Genomic DNA, 18,880 nt, shown 5'->3' with positions numbered 1-18,880 from the left:
ACACACACACACACACACACACACACACACACGACAATGGCGGGGTCAATGTATTTGAATTGAGGCCAGCATCTCGGGATTTTTTGATTACTGCAGAATGTGCCTGTTGCTGTAACACATTTTAAAAATGAAACATTTGCCCTATTTTCTCATTGCCACTTATGGAAATTTAGATCAAATAAAAGCATCACATTGCATTCTCACCCATCTTATGCATGAATCTGATACCACAGGTCTTCTGACTCCTCCCCGGAGTCTAAGTGACCACGAAAAGTAACGTTTGAAGTGGACTCCGGAGAGCAAAGCAGCCAGACAGTGCAACTAAGAGCACTAACGGCACCTTCCCGGACTGCTTCAGAAAGCAGCAAGGATGGTGGGTGAGTGCGCTTGAAGCAAGACGGAGGGTGATGAAATTTAAACATTTGTCATTTCTCATCACATTTCATGTAAGCTCATATTCATGTAACCAAAAGAACATAAACATAACTGTTCTATACACTTATCACTGGAGAACTGCTTTGTTGAGTGGCAGCAATTGCGTAATGTAGATCCCTGTGTTTGTGACTCAGATTTTAACAGACCTGATTGATTTATGCTCCAAAAATACCACGACAACTGGCAGGCCATCTATGATAAACACAATGTTACATTCTTGCAAGTCCTACTAATGTGATCAATTGTTAAACATTTTGCTAATTTAAGAGATTTAAAATAATATTTTATTACAATTTTTACTTTTCTTATTAAAACCTAGGCTGGATTTCAGGTGTTATTTGAATATTATCTTTTTTCCTTTCAAAATCATTTATTCACATGTTTACTCTTTTTATTGGATTGTTGTATTTTTTCCTAATGTATTCATGTATTGGGGGTACTAACCCTTTATTTTTTATTATGATACAAATATCAATCCATCACTGGTCACCGCGTGGTGGTTACATTAGGCCTTATGGCATCCAGAATTTTAGATGTCCATACGACAAAATGCCCCCATAGCCTTCTTTGCTACTGATATATTTCTCTTTGTTTGCATTTCATTGTCTGGCTTCTGAAGGCTTTCACATCGGATTTAAAAATATTTTTCTCATCTTTAATAAACTATTACTTTTCTATTCCACTGTCATATTAATTTTTGTACATGCCAGGTGATAGGGATTTACTTCTATTTCCTTAAAAAATAGCAGCCAATTGCCACGGGCTTCTGTAACTAAAGATTGCTTATTGCCTATGTCCACTCTCTGTACGACTGTTACCGCCACTGAACACTCTTTGACATGGCTAGTGTTGACCTTTATGCTGAACACGTCTATCAGTCAGTGTCTGTCAGGTTCACACTGTTTTTTCACTTTCCTGCTACTCCTATGGACACACACAGTGTCCATCTAAACGCTGAGATTTCCCTAGACAGTTAAAGACAAATCAAAGTAAAATAACTCTTAAGTCATCTTACTGCAGATTTTCACATTAATTATATAAAATTCTTGAATTTAGCAATAAGTTAACCTTGGTTGTCTCAAAAACATAAAGCTTGCCCTGCATTCAAAAACCCTTATATATATATATATATATATATATATATATATTTTTTTTTTTTTTTTTTTTTTTTTTTCTTTTTTGTACCAGGAATTGAACTCGCAACCTTGTGCTTGCCAGGCAGATGCTGTGCTGCTGAGCTGTGAGCTATGTTCCTGGCCAGGTCAATACCTTTTAGATATAGGAACTAGATAATATTTTTATAATTTAGCATCAGGCTATCCAAACAACTTAAATATTGTTTTATGAAATACAATCATGCTTATAAAACCAAGAAAGAGGGAGAAAAGAAACTATTGAGTTTCATTTCTACTATCATTTTTGACTATGATTATTTCTAAAAACACTATTTTTTACTCCATTAGTAGCATTCATTTTTCACTACCAAAACTTTTTGTTGCAATAACTGACCTTTTACATTTATTTTTATGTATACCCAGGAGTGAAACCAAAGTTTAGTTCACTGAATCCATACAAGCTGTCTGATGGACCAATGGATTGATTTTCAGATTTCCGTATATAAAACAGCACTCACATGAAGCCCGTGGGTGAAGCTTTCCTGGGCACAGAGGCACCGGTAGGGCTGGCTCCTTGTGTCACATCTGTTGGCATGACCATGGCACTGACACCTGTGAACATCAATGTCACCAAGTCAACCATGGACCTGCTTCCTCCCCTGTGAAAATATGCACCCTGCAGCTCCAGCAAGGGAGACAAACACGTGTAATCAGCGTGACAGTCGGCTTCTCTAGGGTCATGGGCTTGTTCACAGACATATCTGATCAGCCACGAAGCACTGGAAGAACTGTTACCAGCATCTAAACAACCCTGGGTTGTGATGGCAGCTTCAAGCCACCTTGGGAAGGGAGTCGCACGTATGCACACCAATCCCAGCGGTGTGGCTGAGTTGTCCAGGGACTGGGCTCACTAAAGCTACGCCGAGCCCAATTTCAGTCTCTCATTCATTTCCCCCAAAATCAGATGGTGATTCTTGGATAGTACTACTTTATCACTGTGCCATAACTTAACAAACCAAGGGTATTCAGGTCTGTTTTTAAAGATTCACAAAAATTAAGACCATACTCATTAGTGAATTAAATAAGACACACATGTAAACATCACATTGTCTCATTAGTGTGAGAAGCTGAAAGAAACAACATATGTATATGTGTATGTGTGTGTACATAAAATAGCTAAGACAGGCATAGTACTGATTTCTCTGAGGCCACTGAAGAGAAAGATCTGTGCTGATACTGTTTGGACAATTGAAGGCACATGTCTTGTGCCTCTGGGTGAATGATTTGGGGATGACAATGTGCAATGTATGTTCTATTGACATGTTCTGAAATTTTGTTTTAGTGTTTTTCTTCTTCTTTCTTTTTCTACTTGAAATAAAGTGGATTTGGAGAAAAAAATAAAGATTTACAAGTGCACCGTTCTCTACCCACAGCTCACTTCAGCCACACTCCGCATGCATATTTCCACAGTAGCTGCTGCCTAGGTTTACACCCCTGAGCTTTGTTCCCAGTCAGGATCAAAAGTTTGTAAACTACAAAAGGCACAGCGCAAAGAACAACATGTGTGCCCTGTGGAACTGGGAACTTGGGAAGACCAAGCCTTATCTCTGGTCTATAAAATACCTGGTATGTTCATTGGAACTCTAAATCAAGCTCCTTCTATTCCATTAAAATCCAAGTAAATGTATACAATAGGTGACAAATTATATCTAAGTCAAATGTAATGTTTCATAACTTTTATGAAGGGTTTGCCAAAGATGGAACCCAAGATCTTGCACATTCTAGGCAACACCTCTACCCCCGAGCTACACCCTTAAACCCTCAGGGAGTCATAACCTTGAAACCAAATAGTTTTTGAACACCTATAACAAAGCTATAGAATATGAAGAAAAGACTTACATGTACTTCTCCCTAAAAGATATTAGTACACATAATCATTTAAAAATATAAAGCATAGATTCTACTTTGCTCTAAAGATTTACAGCATTTTAAGTATGACGAAATCTCATTAAAAACAAAACTTATAGTGAAGAATTCTCCAGTCTCAATCTCGGTAATGAACTCTACCTCCCGCCAATGGTGATCTCGTCTATTGCGTAGTATCTGTGTCCAAGGTTGACGCCTGCATCCGTGGTATGGTACTGCCCGTGGAAATGAAGCCTTATTTGCGTGGCTTTTACAAATTCTTGAAGGGCTGGGTTATTATAGAAGTCACTGCATCCAGGACGACATTTTGGCTCAGGATTCAGGATGCTAAATGTGACATTACCACGGGAATATGGGGAAAACCTATGGATGAAAGCAATTTGATATCAAAAAACTCTATTGATATTTTTGACAAAATAAAAATCACAACTTTATAAATTTCTAGTTCACAAATTTTTGATCCTGACTGGGGACACATTTCCTAGTAAGGCATTATTGCAATACTAGCCAAAGCTTTGATTCTTTCTTCTGAGAAAATAAATATGTCCCATCTCACATGTGGACAAGTAATGCAGGACCATCACAGGAAGCCATCCATACTAATCATTTTCTTGAAAACACAAAGAATCTTCTACAATGGAGCGTACTTGCTAAAGAATCTCAAAGTACAACTGTAAAACACCAGTAATACTGTAACTAAAGGTATATGCTAAATAATATTTAGAACTTTAAACATAGTTTACAAGTCAATTTAGAGAAGAGATATTGTAAAATCTCCCTCAAGGATGCTGGTGACAGAGAGAGCTCTCTACCAGCTTAGTGAGATGTCTAATATATAGTTCACTACTGTTTCATCAGTTCGTTCATATTGTTTGTTCTTAAAATGTTCATACCTGGAAAGCTGGAGACAGTTGACGGAATCAGACGTTTCCAGATCTCCATTGTTTTCCATTCCAAAGGTGCTACAATTTCTAGCAAAATACTGCCAGTCCTCCCAATCCAAGCTGTCTTCCTTCTTCCTTTGAATCTTTATTGCTGTTGGTTGTGGACTGGAGAACTGAATGACAACATAAAACACCTGAAATGGGCAGAAAATTGTCATCAGTGAAGCTTAAATACAAGGCATCAGAATAGTCAATGCGTATGACTGTTAGATTTCAATATAATGGTGCACTTCCTCGTCATTACAATTCTCAAATATTCACGAACATCCGGAAACTTCACAGGTCTACCGTACAAGCACCGCATTTCTTAGTTGTGTAGTAATCTCTCTTTTCAAGGATTTTATAAATCAAAGTATAAATTTGTGAAAACAGCAGAATAAGACAACTTAACAGAATTAATATAGATTTAAAACTAAAATGGTAAATTGGCATCAATATAATAAAAAAGAAAACTAAATCCAAATATTGAATTTTTGACCGATACATGTTAATAATGAAGAAAAGGGATTTTTTGGTGTTTTTCTGCTCTGTGACAATGCACTTTTGTGGGTGTTTTGCTTTGCTTTGTCTGCACCAATGGGGATCCAACCCAAGGCTTTCCACATGCTAAGCACACAGGGTAGGTGTTTACAAAAAGAAAAAGAAGAAGACTGACACACACACACACATACATCCACACAAGGAAAGAGGCCCTGAGAAAATGGAGACACCGGCCTCCTGGTGAAGTCACACTCTAAATGATACAAGAAGAGGTAAGCAAAGACCCTTCTTGAGGACGCGGGAGGCAGTCTAGGGCTATCAGCACCCTGATGCTGCATTTTCTTTTTTTTCTTTTTGAGACAGGGTCTTGCTATACAGTTCAGGCTTGCTTTGAACTCACTTTGGAATCCAGGCAGTCCTCCTACCTCAGCCTCGTGAGTGCTGGGATGACAGGCATGCACTACCATGCCTGGTGATTTTGCATTTCTGATATTCAGAACTATGTAAAAACTGCCTGTGTTACTTTAGAACACGAGGTCTGTAGTAATTTGAGGTAAGCCTGCTGTTCCTGCCTACCTGGTACTGTCCGTTTTCCAAGTCCACTGAAATAGTCACTCCTGCATCAAGCTCGGTGATGTTGGTAAACACATGTGAAATCCACGAGGTACCAGTGTTGTTATCATTGATGAAAGAAAGTGGGTGGGCGTCAGGGTCCAGCCGCAGCATTCTGTGCCTGGTTGTGTCTCCGACTGCGTTGGGCACGCAGTACTGCTGTAGCAGAGGGTGGATGCGGGGGTGACTGCTGGGGCACCGACAGTGCGACTGAATGTGCAAGCGGGGCAGATCTCCAGAGAAAACTTCTAGAATCTCTCTGTAAGAGACAAGAGGGAGACGCTCAGGTCAAATCACTTAAAAGTTAGAGTTTCAAAATATTGTTACCGAGGAACAGTGCTCTTCTCATGCTTCGATGAGTAACCATTTATCTTTCATAATTTTCTAAACAGAAAATAAAATAAAACTCATTCTTGGCCAAGGAAGCATTTTTCTCATACAAATGCATCTGAAAAGCAGTACAATTTGGTATTAACTTTTCATGTCAAAAAGCTTGCATAACCCCTTGTCGGATTATCAAGGTGTTTATTTAAATACAATAATGCACTGTGCCTCTTTGCGATTATTCAGAAGAAGCTCATATCTTTTACTTCAGTGGTCAAACTGACTTATCACTGAGGGGCCGGTGAGCCTTATAGTCAGGGTTTCCGGTGGGAAAGAAGATGAGATCACACAGCACTTCCTCCACGTCTGTCTCAGGAGGAGGGACTGGAGCCAAGGCCATGTCAGTGGCTTCCTGTGACTCATCCACAGAGCTGCTGGCCTCCTGAAATGATTCAGTGACTTTGGATCATAGAGGACCTGCCAGCAGTCAAAGAAGAAAGCAGTCCCAGGCAGATACATTTAATATTTCCATTACGGGTGATGTACCCATTCTAGATCAGGATCAATCATTCTATTTATAGTCGATTCATCTGAGTTACCTTGCCACACATTTTAGGAGACCAACGTCAGCAACTCGGGTCCATCTAGAAAGACAACCCCAGGAGGGGAATGGAGGGGCTCAGGAGCCGGTCCATTCACCAAGCCACGTGAGCAGCATCTTTAAATCCCATAGATGTTTTTTCAATTGATGCCAGCTCTTGAATGAGACCCAAAGTCACTGTCCAATGTGCAGTCTTTGATCCTTCCCAAAGAACAATCGCCATACTGGTCTTCCGCACACTTTAGCCAAAAGTGGTCTAAAAGAGACTAAGGCAGAGGGCACACAGACTCCTCCCAAGAGTGCTCCTGTGTTACAGTGCCCTCTCCTCAGTTATCCCTCAACTACATCAACTGAAAAATTGCAAGGTTCCAGGTGACGGTGTCTCACAGCCCGCAGCGCCAGTTCAACAGCCACTTTTCCCACACCTGCAGGCACTAGTGCTGTCATCTGGAAATTCACCATTCTGATCTGTACCTCCCTTGAAGAAGTTGAACATTCTTCTTGGTCACCTTCAATAGAATTGAATGAGATCGGCTCATCCATACAACACCAGAGCATCCTATAGGATGTTAAGCTGAGGAAGACTTTCAAGGGCTGTGTTCACCAGAATTTCACCTCAACATCCCCGAGCAGAAGAGAAAGCTGTGTGTGTTTCAGAAGTCCTAAAAAGGTATCGCCTATGCCCAAGATGAAGAAAGTTTTCATGAAAGCTAGCACAAGTCTATAAGATTATTTGTTGACTGAAAATAGGAAAAAAGATAACAATACATCAAAGGTTCATTATTTTTGTTTCCAAGTCTAAGAGCTCAGTCTCTTGGAGTGATCTCATATATCAAAGTAATCATTTTCATTGTACTTCATTCTCTAGTAGTTAAAAACTCAACAGGCAATTGTAAAAGGCACATACCAAAGCAGAAATTTCAGTATTAAAAACTACTTCATATACAATGTTTAAACAAATGTATCCCAAATTCTGTAATAGAGTCACAAGTCAAATTTTTTTTAGAGAAAATGTATCATAAAGAATTTGATTAATTTCATATTATAAGGAGTACTGGTAACAACCATAGCATAAGCCAACACTAACACTCTGTTAATTAAGTGATGTTTACCAAATACTGTAAAGTGAAAATGCAGTAATCATCACTGTAGTCATCAATGTAAATAATCATGATTTAAGTGAATACAGAATGTATCCTTACACTTCATGAAGTTTGCAAGGCCACTTCTATTTACCTGTTTGTAAGTGCTACTTGGTATAATCGAAAATCTTGCATTCTTCCAACAAATTTCTCCAAACCTGCCAAAATATATACATATATATATGTAAAATATGAGAAGCATCAGTTTACCAAGAAATGGCTGAGAATTATTCAGGCGATGTCCCTTTAAAGTTACAAAGCTCTAAGCCATGTTTATATCATTGCCCTTTCAAATTCTTAAAGATCAATACCTATTTTCTAAATTCACATGAGTAACAATAATAATCATATTTACCCTTACAGACAGTGCAACGCTAAAGTTAAGGGGAACACTTTGACCAGCTTATTTATTGACCTAATCCAGGGCTTTTCTTCCCAAATCAAATTTCTCCCTAGTTTATAAACCTCTCTCTCATCTCACTGGGCCTTAATTTGATTGTCATCTGCTCCCAATTGCCATCTCCAGATCATTCTCCCTGCCCAAATGGGCACTGCCCACCTTCACACCCCACCCACCCTAATTCAAAACTCCAGAATATCTATTTGGATCCTCTAGGAACTCAGGTTAGTGCATTGACTAGAAAATCTCCAAAAAATGAAGATAAGTCAAAATCTACTTGTGGGTTCTGGGTTAAATATCTCAATAGCATTCCAATTCAATTCTGAAACTTCATCACCTCTTGAGACTTCTTCAAAGACAATCAGGTTCAGAGAGAAATTCATCTACATTGAATTAGATGACCTTTTAAAACACAGATAGATATTAACTTTAAATGACATGGTATTATTTTATTAACTTGTTTTATAAATATTTATTTCAGATTTGCTCAGACAGATAAGCCCAAGAGAGTAAAAGCAGAAAATTATCACCTCTAATTTTTCCATGCACTTAATAATGAGAAAAACTTGGGAAAAAGTAAAAAATTCTAATAAGAATTTTGATAATGGGAACACAAAAGGTGATGGGTCCCCAGGTATCATGCTAACTCAATAATTAAGCATTTTTAAATGACAGAGTAATGCTCAACTCATCAAATGGTCATTTCCCCAATTATGTTTTTCCCAAGCTATTCTATGGTCACACTATCTTGCTAACAGTTTTAGAAGAATGTTTACCATTGTTGCTGATTCTTCATAATGACCTAGAGGAAACCAGGCAAATGGTTAGACTGATGACTAATAGATGGAGAGCAGAGTTAGTATATAGAACAGTCTAGATGTTAATACAAGAGGGGTCAAAAAGGAAAGAAGCAGGGAGGCTCGCAGGCACAGAGAGTACGTGTCTGCTTGAAGAGGGACACTGAAGGCGGAGGTGAAGCCCACTTTCACTGCCTCTTGGTCCTGGTCTTCCACAAACCCTGCGACGCACGGATCACAGGAGGACAGTGTCCTCCGCAGCCTCCTGCAGTGTCCTCCTGCAGCCAGAGGCTCCCTGTTCTAGCTGTCCCAAAGCAGACAACCGGGACTGGTACACGTGAATTGCCTCTTCAAATCATGTGAGGACAAAACAAAAAAATCTACTGAAACACTGTAAAAATCTCCCAATGATTTCCAATACCAATTATTTCAAAATTTATAATTATCTCAGAGGACTAAAAGAAACATTGTAAACTGTTCACACCATGAGTGAGCAGCTGGCTGTTTAGCACATTCATCTGGAACCAGGATTGAAAGCCAAGCAAAGTGGACATGGGATATGGGAAAGGGAAGGCTGCTCTTAGACACAAAGAGAGAGACAAAAGAAGGCATATACACGCGGCTACAATGGGCCTTCTGTGGTTTTTGCTTGGTGATGAGTAGGGAAGACAAACAAGAAAATCACTCTTCACAGTATGAGTTTGCCTTGTAAGGTAAATGCTATCTGTCAGGAATGAAAGAAGCTGGATTCGCCTCTGATGCATCTTCATTTCCATGTACACCCCAGTCCTCCTCCTCCTCCCAGCATCCCTCACACTCCATACGGTGGCTCAGCAGGCCACACTTTTATTGTACCACATCAGCCATGTGTCTCAAGGCTAAGGTTTCCTTCTTGATTTTGCCTCTATTCCAAATCTCAGCTTTCAAGGGTGCCTTGTAGGCAATGTCTGAAGCCCACCACAGCCCCATGTCTTCTTGGAGCATTGTGTTGTGCCCTGTTCTTTTTTGCAAATACGTATTTGTTGCTCTGCCTTACTTAATGAAACATGAAAGCATATTAAGCTTCTCTGGCAAGATACACAAAGCGGTAATTGGCCTTATTCACTCAAGCTCATAGCCAAGGACTTGGCTTGTGATAAACTGTTCAATAGATATTTTATGATGAGGGGACAGGGGACAAGGGAAGCAGGAAGAGAAGTAATTGTAAAATGCACTTTTACAAAGTGACAAAGATCTGAGATAGCGTCTATAGAAAATTTGTGAAAGGTTGATGGGGCAAAATACAGAGCTCCTCCAGGGGTGCTTCGAGGGCCACCTGAAATAAGACATGGCAAAATCGTACTGATGCAAGTCTGTAAATTAGATGATTTCCCTGTACATGCTGGGAACCCAACAGAATTATCACATGAGGGGAGGTTTCCAGGGCTGAGGATTTTCATACACAGTGGATCAAAACAAGGGGAATCTAAGAGTAGTGTTTCAGAAGAAAAGAGCTGTACCAATAAGTTTTAAAGGTCCAGGAAAGAGTAACCAGATGATGAGTAACCAACCAGGAGAAGAAGGAGACAAGAGCTGATTATCCCAGGGAAGTCAGAGGAGAGTGTTATAGACAGTGAGGAAGCAATATGCATAGTAGCTACTTCACTGTTGGTGAAGGGGACTCACAAAAGACGATCAGTAACTAAGTTCCTTTGAGCTGCACTGATAAATGAAGCAAAAACAAGTTCCCACCACACTTGAAGCCTGTTTGTCCACAAAGAAATTTATTGCTCTGGACTGAATTATGACATTTCAACTCCCAGTGGTTGTAGTTGTGGTGTAAAATGTCCCCAGAATTCCTGGGCTCAGAGGTAGAGTCATTGAAAGTTGACTGGGTCATGGTGGGGTGCTGTACTCAGTAGCTGAGTGTGCCATTAGAAGTATGCCTGGTTAGAGGAGGATCACTGGGGCATGGCCTGGGGAGGTGTGACTCCCTCTTGGCGCCTCCTTTCTCTGGGTTTCCTGGTCTCCAGGATGAGGATAGTGACTAAGACACCAATGCTTGTGAACACAGCTTAATTCACAAACAAACGTTAGATGATGAAAAGGAACAAGGATGAGGTTATTAAGAAGGGCCCACATCCAATAAGACTGTTTTCTGTATATTTAAGAGGAAATCGCCACTGAAAAACAAAGACACACAGATAAGAGGAATCAAAGTGATTGAGCTAGAAGCCAAGAACACCAAAAAGCTAATGAGAAACAAAAAAGGATTCCCCTCCATAGTTTTCAAACTAATCCTGGCCCAGAAGCCACTCTAATATTGGACTTCCAGGTTCTGGAGCTATAAGACAATAACTGTCCATTGTTTTATGCCACCCATTTTGATATGGTAGCCAAGAAAAACTATATGATCATCATTTCCTATTTTTGTTGCATAAAAATTATCAAATAGATAAGATACATTTTTATAACATGTAGTCCATGTTATCCAACTTATTTTCTGAGTATAAAATATTGTTGAAAATGTTTTATATATGAATCTCCAGGAAATATTTTTTGTCTTAAGGCACAAGATCATAACAATTACAAGGTAATCACTCATGATTTTGGAAGGGCTACTATCACTGCAAAACAGCAAAGATGATGAACACTGTAATTCTGTCAAAGCTCGACCACAGCTTTAAACGTCAGGGTGACTTCATTCTTTCTGTGTTTATGCACTCACAAATATTTATTGGGAGTCTGTTACGTGCCAGACACTTTCGTGGCTGCCAAAGATATATCAGTTAATGAAAGAACATCCTTGCATTTATGAAGTTTAAATTGAAGCAGAGAGATAATCATAGTACATAAGGAACTTATATAATGCATTAGAACAAATAAGTGATATCACAACTATGAGTGAAAGAAATTAGCATAGGTTAGAGAGAGCGGGTGGATGTTACTGGGAAGGCATATCAAAAAAGCAACTCATTGAGAACTCAGCATGGACGTGGGAGATGACTCAAGGTAGTGTCCAGGAGCAGTGTTCCAGGGGCAGCACTGAGCACACAAACCCCTCTGACAGTGGGCTTGGTGTGTTAGAGAAGCAAACAGCCAGTTTCCGGGTGCAGAGTAGAGATGGGGGTGCCCCTGAGAGAGCACTTCAGACAGGCACCTGGCATGTGGGCATGGAACTACAAGTTCCTATAAGCCTTACAGGCCCATGGATAGGGTTTTGGTTGTCACTGTGAGTAAAATGAGATGTCACTGGAGAACTGTGGGTAGAAGAGAAACACAATCACAGGTTGTCTGAAAAGTGCTGAGGTAAGAACACAGAAGGATGAGGGAGGAAGAAGAGAGGAGAGTTCGAAGGCTATTGGAGTCCTTCAAGTGAGAAATGATGGCAGTCAGACCAGCGCATTAGAAGTGGAGGTGAACCTTTCAATGCGGATAATTTAGAATTCACTTCCTATATTTTAATAATAGCTAAAGGGAAGCTCTGCTGCAGAGGGATAATGAAATCTATTTTATCACCTATAAAATAAAAGGGCTGGGTTTTATAACCTTTAAAAACCATTTCAGTTTTAAATTTGGGAGTCTGTGATTGGACGATCATTACTGCTGCTACAGAATTCATATTTGAAGGAATTTCTTTTTTAACAATTAGAGGAAGTTTTCCAAAGACCTACAGCTAATGTGAATCATCCATCCCAAACAAGAAAATTATGATTTGGGGTATGAGGAGAGTGCTATAAAATATTTCAAGGGCACAGTCATGGGGATGTGATTTACTTATTCTTTTGCTATTTGCCAAATTTTAAACAGCACTCACTGGAATGAACATTCTATAAGGAGATTCCTCTTTGAAAAATATTTATATGGCAAAGATAGGACTCAGTTATATCAATTGATCAAGGAAATAGACATGACTCATACAAGAAACACCTCATAATTGTCTACTCAGGACACAAAACAAGTAATGAGAGAAGAGAAGCAGCCCTACATTACAAGGCAGCCCACCAAGGTGAGTTAAATAAGAACTGAGTAAATAATCTATGTAACAAGTTTATAGTAAGCTACATAAAAGGTGCCACACCAAATGGAATGGAAAGGAATGATGTTCTCCAATTCTCACGTGGCATGATTACCTACTTAGAAAAGTACAGAAAATTTACACAAAAACTTCTAGAAATAATACATTTAGCATAAAAGTTCAATATGTAAAAATCAGTTCCATATCTATCCATCAATGATAAACCAGTGGGAATTTAAAGTGTTAGGTAGAATTCACATTAGCAACCAAAACATGGTGCATTGTTTATAAATCTAATGAAACACGATAGTGTTCATTGACGATGAAAAAAAAATAATTAGGACTTGAGGAGTAAACATTTTCTCTGGCATCAAACCAATTCTTAGGCTAGCAAATAGCATCAAGTTGACATTTTCAGAATTCTGGAAGTTAAACTAATGTGCAGAGTATATATTTTTAAATGATCAGATATTAGTAAAAACAATATGTCTGTCATATTTAAACTTTCCTTTAACAGTCACTTTAGAAATAGTCTACAGGAAGAGTGACAATTGGCAGCCTTGAAGCCATCAGAAGGATCAGTTGCAGATTAAAATCGTTGCAGAGCCCATCACCCATCATTAAACAATCATCATTATTTGATCCACTAAAAGGACTGAGTGACCAAACCTGAACTGACTCAGAGTCCACTCAGGTGAGAAGTTCCTAGGGATTTTTGTTAAAAATAATTAGCAGCAACTGTTTAACTTTGAAGTTGCCTAAGGTGGAATTAACAACTAGGGAAAACAACAAATAAACTAAAAACCTTAAAAAAAGAATCTGGAGAACAAGAAGTCTATAGGGAACATTGCAGAGATCTTTTATATAGATGGAAATCTAGGAAGTTGCATACATGCAAAGATCTATGTGCCTTCCCAGGTATGTGCACATTCTCCAAAAAGACCTGAGAAGGACCGAAAGTATTTGTAATAACACCAAAATCTTGAGATATCTAGGAATACAGAAAAATGTATGAGAATCTTTTATTCAGGAATTCATTAAAAGATATAAAAGAAGACATAAATCAATAGAATGTTATACCATCACCATAGATGAGAACAGTCAGCATAATGATGTAATGTTTTCCCAAACTTGTTACATAGTTGAAATTCACTATTTTAGTTTTGTTTTAAATTTTTATTAAGACATATATGTAATATATAATGATTATATTTATTGTGTGGAGTCAATACATGTACATAAAACAACTTAATTGTTTCATTATCTTCCCCTCTTCAAATTAAATTCTAACTTTTAAAACCCAAGTAATCATTCCCTGAGAGTTGATCCTCAAATTCATCCGGACTATCTAATTATAGTCATGCGGGGAAAGACTAGTAAAAAATAATCCACACTCCAAGATATTAAAACTCATCCAAATGCTATCACTTCCCAAGACCTCAGAAGCAAAATTTTAATCACACTATCATAAAATTGGACTTTAGATATGGTCAAGATGGCTTTAAAAATTACTTAGAAAATTGTGGCTATTCAATAAAAGCCAATGTAAGAGAGATGTACTAATAAAGATAAGAATCAATCTCTACCTCACACATTTTATAAAAATTAATTTCAAGGAAAAAATAGGATACCATATTTTCCAGGATAAGAAATCACATCTTAAATTAAATATGTAGTACCTGATCCAAAAAGAAGTAGTTGATGTATTTACAAGTATTAAAAATCAAAACTCCTATATGACAGAATACACGCACAAGGAAGTAAAGACACATGGCAATATTTTTGTGATCCACATAACTGGTTAAAGGTCAAATTATAAATACGGCTCCTACAAATAAAAACAGTGCAATGGAAAATTTAACAGGGCATAGACTGAAGCAATTCATACAGGAAAGAAAATATGAAAGCCAAATAAGTAGCTTTCAAAATCTTACTAGTCACTAATGAAAATAAAACAAAGAGCATCTTCTATTCACTATTCCGGCCAAAATTAATGTCTGAAAAGCAAAAAAGTAAGCGGGTGAGGACAGGTGTGAGTCTCCCTGTCTTGGTGGCAGAAATGGTTGGATTAATCACTTTAGAGACAAGGTTCACAGTGCAGCAGTCTGTCACGTGGCTTCACTACTGAAATGCACACAGCCGCACACAAGGACACACTTGGGAAGTACTAACTGCAGAATTTTGTAAATCACTATATCAGAAAACCTAAACCCTTAATGCAGGAACAAATCGTTTATATTGTTTCATAAAACAGAGCATTAAAAGGCAAGTTTAAATGAATCAACTATATCTTAAAATCAAAAATTCTCAAAAACAATTTTTATGAGAAAGCAAAGTTGAAAATTCATTAGGATCATATGTATAAATATGGTCACCAAATATATAGTACTTGGAGACACACATTAGTTCAAGTCATACGTAATGGCTAATATTTTACCATTTTTAATGTACAAAGCACAATTTCATATGATTCAACCTAAAAATAGAAATAGGGAAAACATACTAGAATAACAAACAGAAATGATCTTTACAAATCTTTAGAAATTGTTTAAATACTTTCTGAAATTTCAAAGCCATAAATGTCCATTACTTGGAAGAATCACTGATTTGAGGAAAATAAAAGGTATAACCATAAATATTAAACTGAAAACAAGTTAAAATTAGTTTTTTCCTTATGGACTAAAAAAATTAGTAAAAGTAGAAGTATTTGACATCGAAATTTTTAAATAGAGATATTCATCCACATGTTATAAAGAACTAAAGATAATTTAAGTTAATTTTTTCTAAAACTGTCAATCATGAGTTAAAGCAGAACCTTTCTGATTGAAAATAATAAAAATTAAAAGAATGAGCATTTTTACAAAAAAATCAATATGTGTATATATCTAAGAAACAAATTGTCAGTATTGTACAGTAAGAAACAAATTTGTTTCCATTCAGCGCAGACTTGGGAAATAGCCTTTCATCTGTCTTATCAAGAATTCAAATTGAAATTAAAATTGTACATGATAGGATCAGGTTAATTATTTGATCATTACTAACTCTGGTGGTGATTTAAAAACAAATAAGATCAGACATGGCAGTGCACGCCTGTAATCCCAGCACTTGGGAGGCTGAGGCAGGGGAACCACCATGAGTTTGAGGCCAGCCTGGGCTACATAGTGAGCTCAAGTGTAAATTACATGGCGAGACCCTGTCTCCAAAAAAAAGAAACCTCAGGATGGAGCACCCATGAAATTTACCTATTTATTTCCTAATGATTTTAATTATATGCTTCATGGCAAAAATATCATTTTTCCAGTTCTATTGTTATTGTTTTCAAATATCAATAGCAAAAGTTAAATATATTTTCTGGCTTCCATTGAATCATAAAAAGGAAAAAAATGTCCAAATGAAATTATTATTATAAACAAAAAATTATATTCAATATAGCCTACGATTATGACAATTATGATATTGATATATATACCTAGTACATAGTGTGTGTGTATATATATATATACACACTATTAAAATACCTTTAATCGAGAAAACTTTAAAATCCAGAGTCAACACTTGAGATCAATGAAGAGTATTTTTCTTAAGTATTACCATGTGGTACAGAAATTCAAAACTAACCATAGCCATCAGGGAAAATAACTTCCTCCTCTGCTTATTGCATCCAGTTCCCTTCTCGTCTTCAGAGCCTTTTCAACCTTGTCACCCCCAAACCCCCCACGTGTTTTCTCTTAACCTCACTTCATCTTGTGCAGCCCCTTTCCTACACCACCGCTATGCCGCGAGCCCATGTCTGATGGCCAGCCTGTGTGTGATTCCCATTTTACAGCTCCTCTTCCTCCTTGATGTCCACTGCCAGCTCCTGGGAGAGCTTCCAGGTTTTTCAAGTTGGCTTTGAAAATCTTGATCCTTGCACATCACACGGGAATTCCCTTAGCTGCCTCTCTTCCACGCCCGCATTTCCCAAGCTTCTACCCGTGGCTCTCCACTCCTTTCTCCTGCAGTGTCTCCTCCAATATTTCACCTGCACCCAGAGACTGAAAACCAGCTTCCCTGGAGATATTCTCATCACCATATAATTAGGTCTTCTAGCAATCACCAATACAGATTTCTTGTTCCAAATGACCTTTTGCTTTCTCTACTTAGATCTTTTATACCACTGCAAATAAAGATCTAATATTCATTTCTCTACACTTACTCTCCTCTCCCTTCTTTCTCTCCTCTTCTGCCTGCAAACACGCACACACGCTTCTTTCTTTCTCATTTCGGTCCACGCAAGAAATACATTTGACTCCCTGTTCTCCTTTAATCACAATGTGTGATCAATTATTTACACAATCTCCAGTCTCACCAGCCTCATTCAGTAGAGATCACGTCTGCCCTACTGTCACAGAGGTAAGGCTGACAAGCAGATTTAAGCTGGAAAGATTTGTAGCCACTGTTCTATGCCCATCAGATCCACACATTCATTTATTCAGCAAATATTTAGCTACCAGGTTGTAGCCAATCTTCTGGCTCCTGGAATAATCAGAGAACAATTAATGGATCAAATAATTCCCTTAGCAAAACCTATGTTCAAAAGGGAAAACAGATATGCACAACAACAATATGTAAAGGTAAGATAAGAGATATCTTACCATAAGGGGGGAAACCAGCAGCATGAAGAAGACCAAAGGTGGAGAGTTGGTAATTGCAATTTTAAAGAAGGAGGGAAGAGAGACCTCTGTAAGAAGAGCTATTTGAGCAGACACCTGATGCAGGAAACACCAGCTGTTTCCCACATTGCAGGTGGTAAAAACATCTATGCTCAAGGCACAGCCAATAACGTGAGGACCCTAAAGTGGATGTGAACCTCCTATATTCAAGGCCAGGAATACCAGCTTGAGCAATGCAAAGGGAGCAAAGGAAATGGGGGGCGGGGAACACCAGCCACAGGAGAAACTGCAATCAGATCACACAGGTCGTATGGGTCACTGGCTTCCACTCCAGGGAGAAGGTGAACTGGTAGAGCATTTTGAGCAGAGAAATACCGTTTGATTCATACTTCATAAACAGCTGTGGTTGCTTGCTAAGAACAAAATAGTCAAGTTGGGAGCAGTTAAGTGACTCTCACTGGTCAGGTCAGAGCAGGCCCACAGCTTGGTCCTCAAGTGTCCAGAGGAGGTAGCAAGAAGCAATGTACTCTGGATGTATTTTGAAGATGTCAACTGGACTTTCTGATACATAATGTGTTCGACGTAGAGAAAGAGAATTTCCAAGCATGAGTCATGAGGGTGTTGTCTGAAGCGGCGCAAAACTGAAATCACCCACACTTGAGATAGAGAAGAACATAGAAGACATGGCCTGTGGGTCAAAGCGAGAGCTCTAAAAATTCAGTTTCAGAACAAATTTGACTTTAAATTTGAGATGTAAATGAAACAACCAAATAGAGATTTGGAGTAGTCTGATATATGTAGCAGACTGGCCTGCATAAAAGCAAAGAGATTTTAGCACACTAAACTATAAGCAAGGAAAAAAGGAGGTACTTCAGGCTGAAAAGAAATCCCAGCAGGTAGGATGCTGGACACACAGTGGTGAGGAGTAGCAGAAAGGGCTAATCTTCAAAGAGGAAGAAATCATTTCTGGGAGCTAACCTTGATGATTTTCATAGCATTTTCAAGCAGCTACCACCATTTCCATAAGTTAAATAGTTTTTCCTTTATCTAGGTAAATTTGGATTTTGAGTCAAAAAATCAGATACAATTTACAACTATTACAGTATTTGAAAATATTTAAGTTTCACAAACTCAATAAGATGACTATCTGAAACAATAATGTTTAAGCAAAAAATCTACTGAAGTACATAACATGAACTAGGCATCCATCATTTATAAGTTTTGAAGTCACTATGCAAAATATGTATATGCAATACATTCTACAAGAAACAAATTAGGAAATTGAATGGAGAAGTTAAATTGTTTGCCAAAGTCATGTGTCTCTTAAGGAGTAGCACTGAGATCCAATAACCCCAAATCGGTTTGATTTTTAAATTGCATGCCTACTTCTCATGAACTAATTATTATGTCAATAATAATTTGTACGTACAATGAGTTAAACACTCAATACAGATT

General features: G+C 38.1%; 1 protein-coding gene across 4 annotated transcripts in view; it reads right to left on the bottom strand.

The window, feature by feature from the left end:
• The window catches only part of Ush2a (usherin), a 658,323-nt gene that overhangs the window by 582,125 nt on the left and 57,318 nt on the right, over positions 1 to 18,880 (bottom strand). For all 4 annotated transcript variants that reach the window (XM_063236705.1, XM_063236706.1, XM_063236707.1 and 1 more), the window contains exons 5-9: positions 7,674 to 7,737; positions 5,477 to 5,771; positions 4,370 to 4,554; positions 3,618 to 3,839; positions 2,069 to 2,162 (exon numbers count right to left, since the gene is read on the bottom strand). In XM_063236705.1, the coding sequence (XP_063092775.1) occupies positions 2,069 to 2,162; positions 3,618 to 3,839; positions 4,370 to 4,554; positions 5,477 to 5,771; positions 7,674 to 7,737 (860 nt within the window). The remainder of the gene's footprint in view (positions 1 to 2,068; positions 2,163 to 3,617; positions 3,840 to 4,369; positions 4,555 to 5,476; positions 5,772 to 7,673; positions 7,738 to 18,880) is intronic.

Source organism: Cavia porcellus, unplaced genomic scaffold (assembly GCF_034190915.1).
Source record: "Cavia porcellus strain 051 isolate PalLab524CR breed Dunkin Hartley unplaced genomic scaffold, mCavPor4.1 scaffold_26, whole genome shotgun sequence".
Taxonomy (NCBI): domain Eukaryota; kingdom Metazoa; phylum Chordata; class Mammalia; order Rodentia; family Caviidae; genus Cavia; species Cavia porcellus.
Note: the sequence above shows the minus strand (reverse complement) of the source record. Positions and strands in the feature narration are given on the sequence as shown.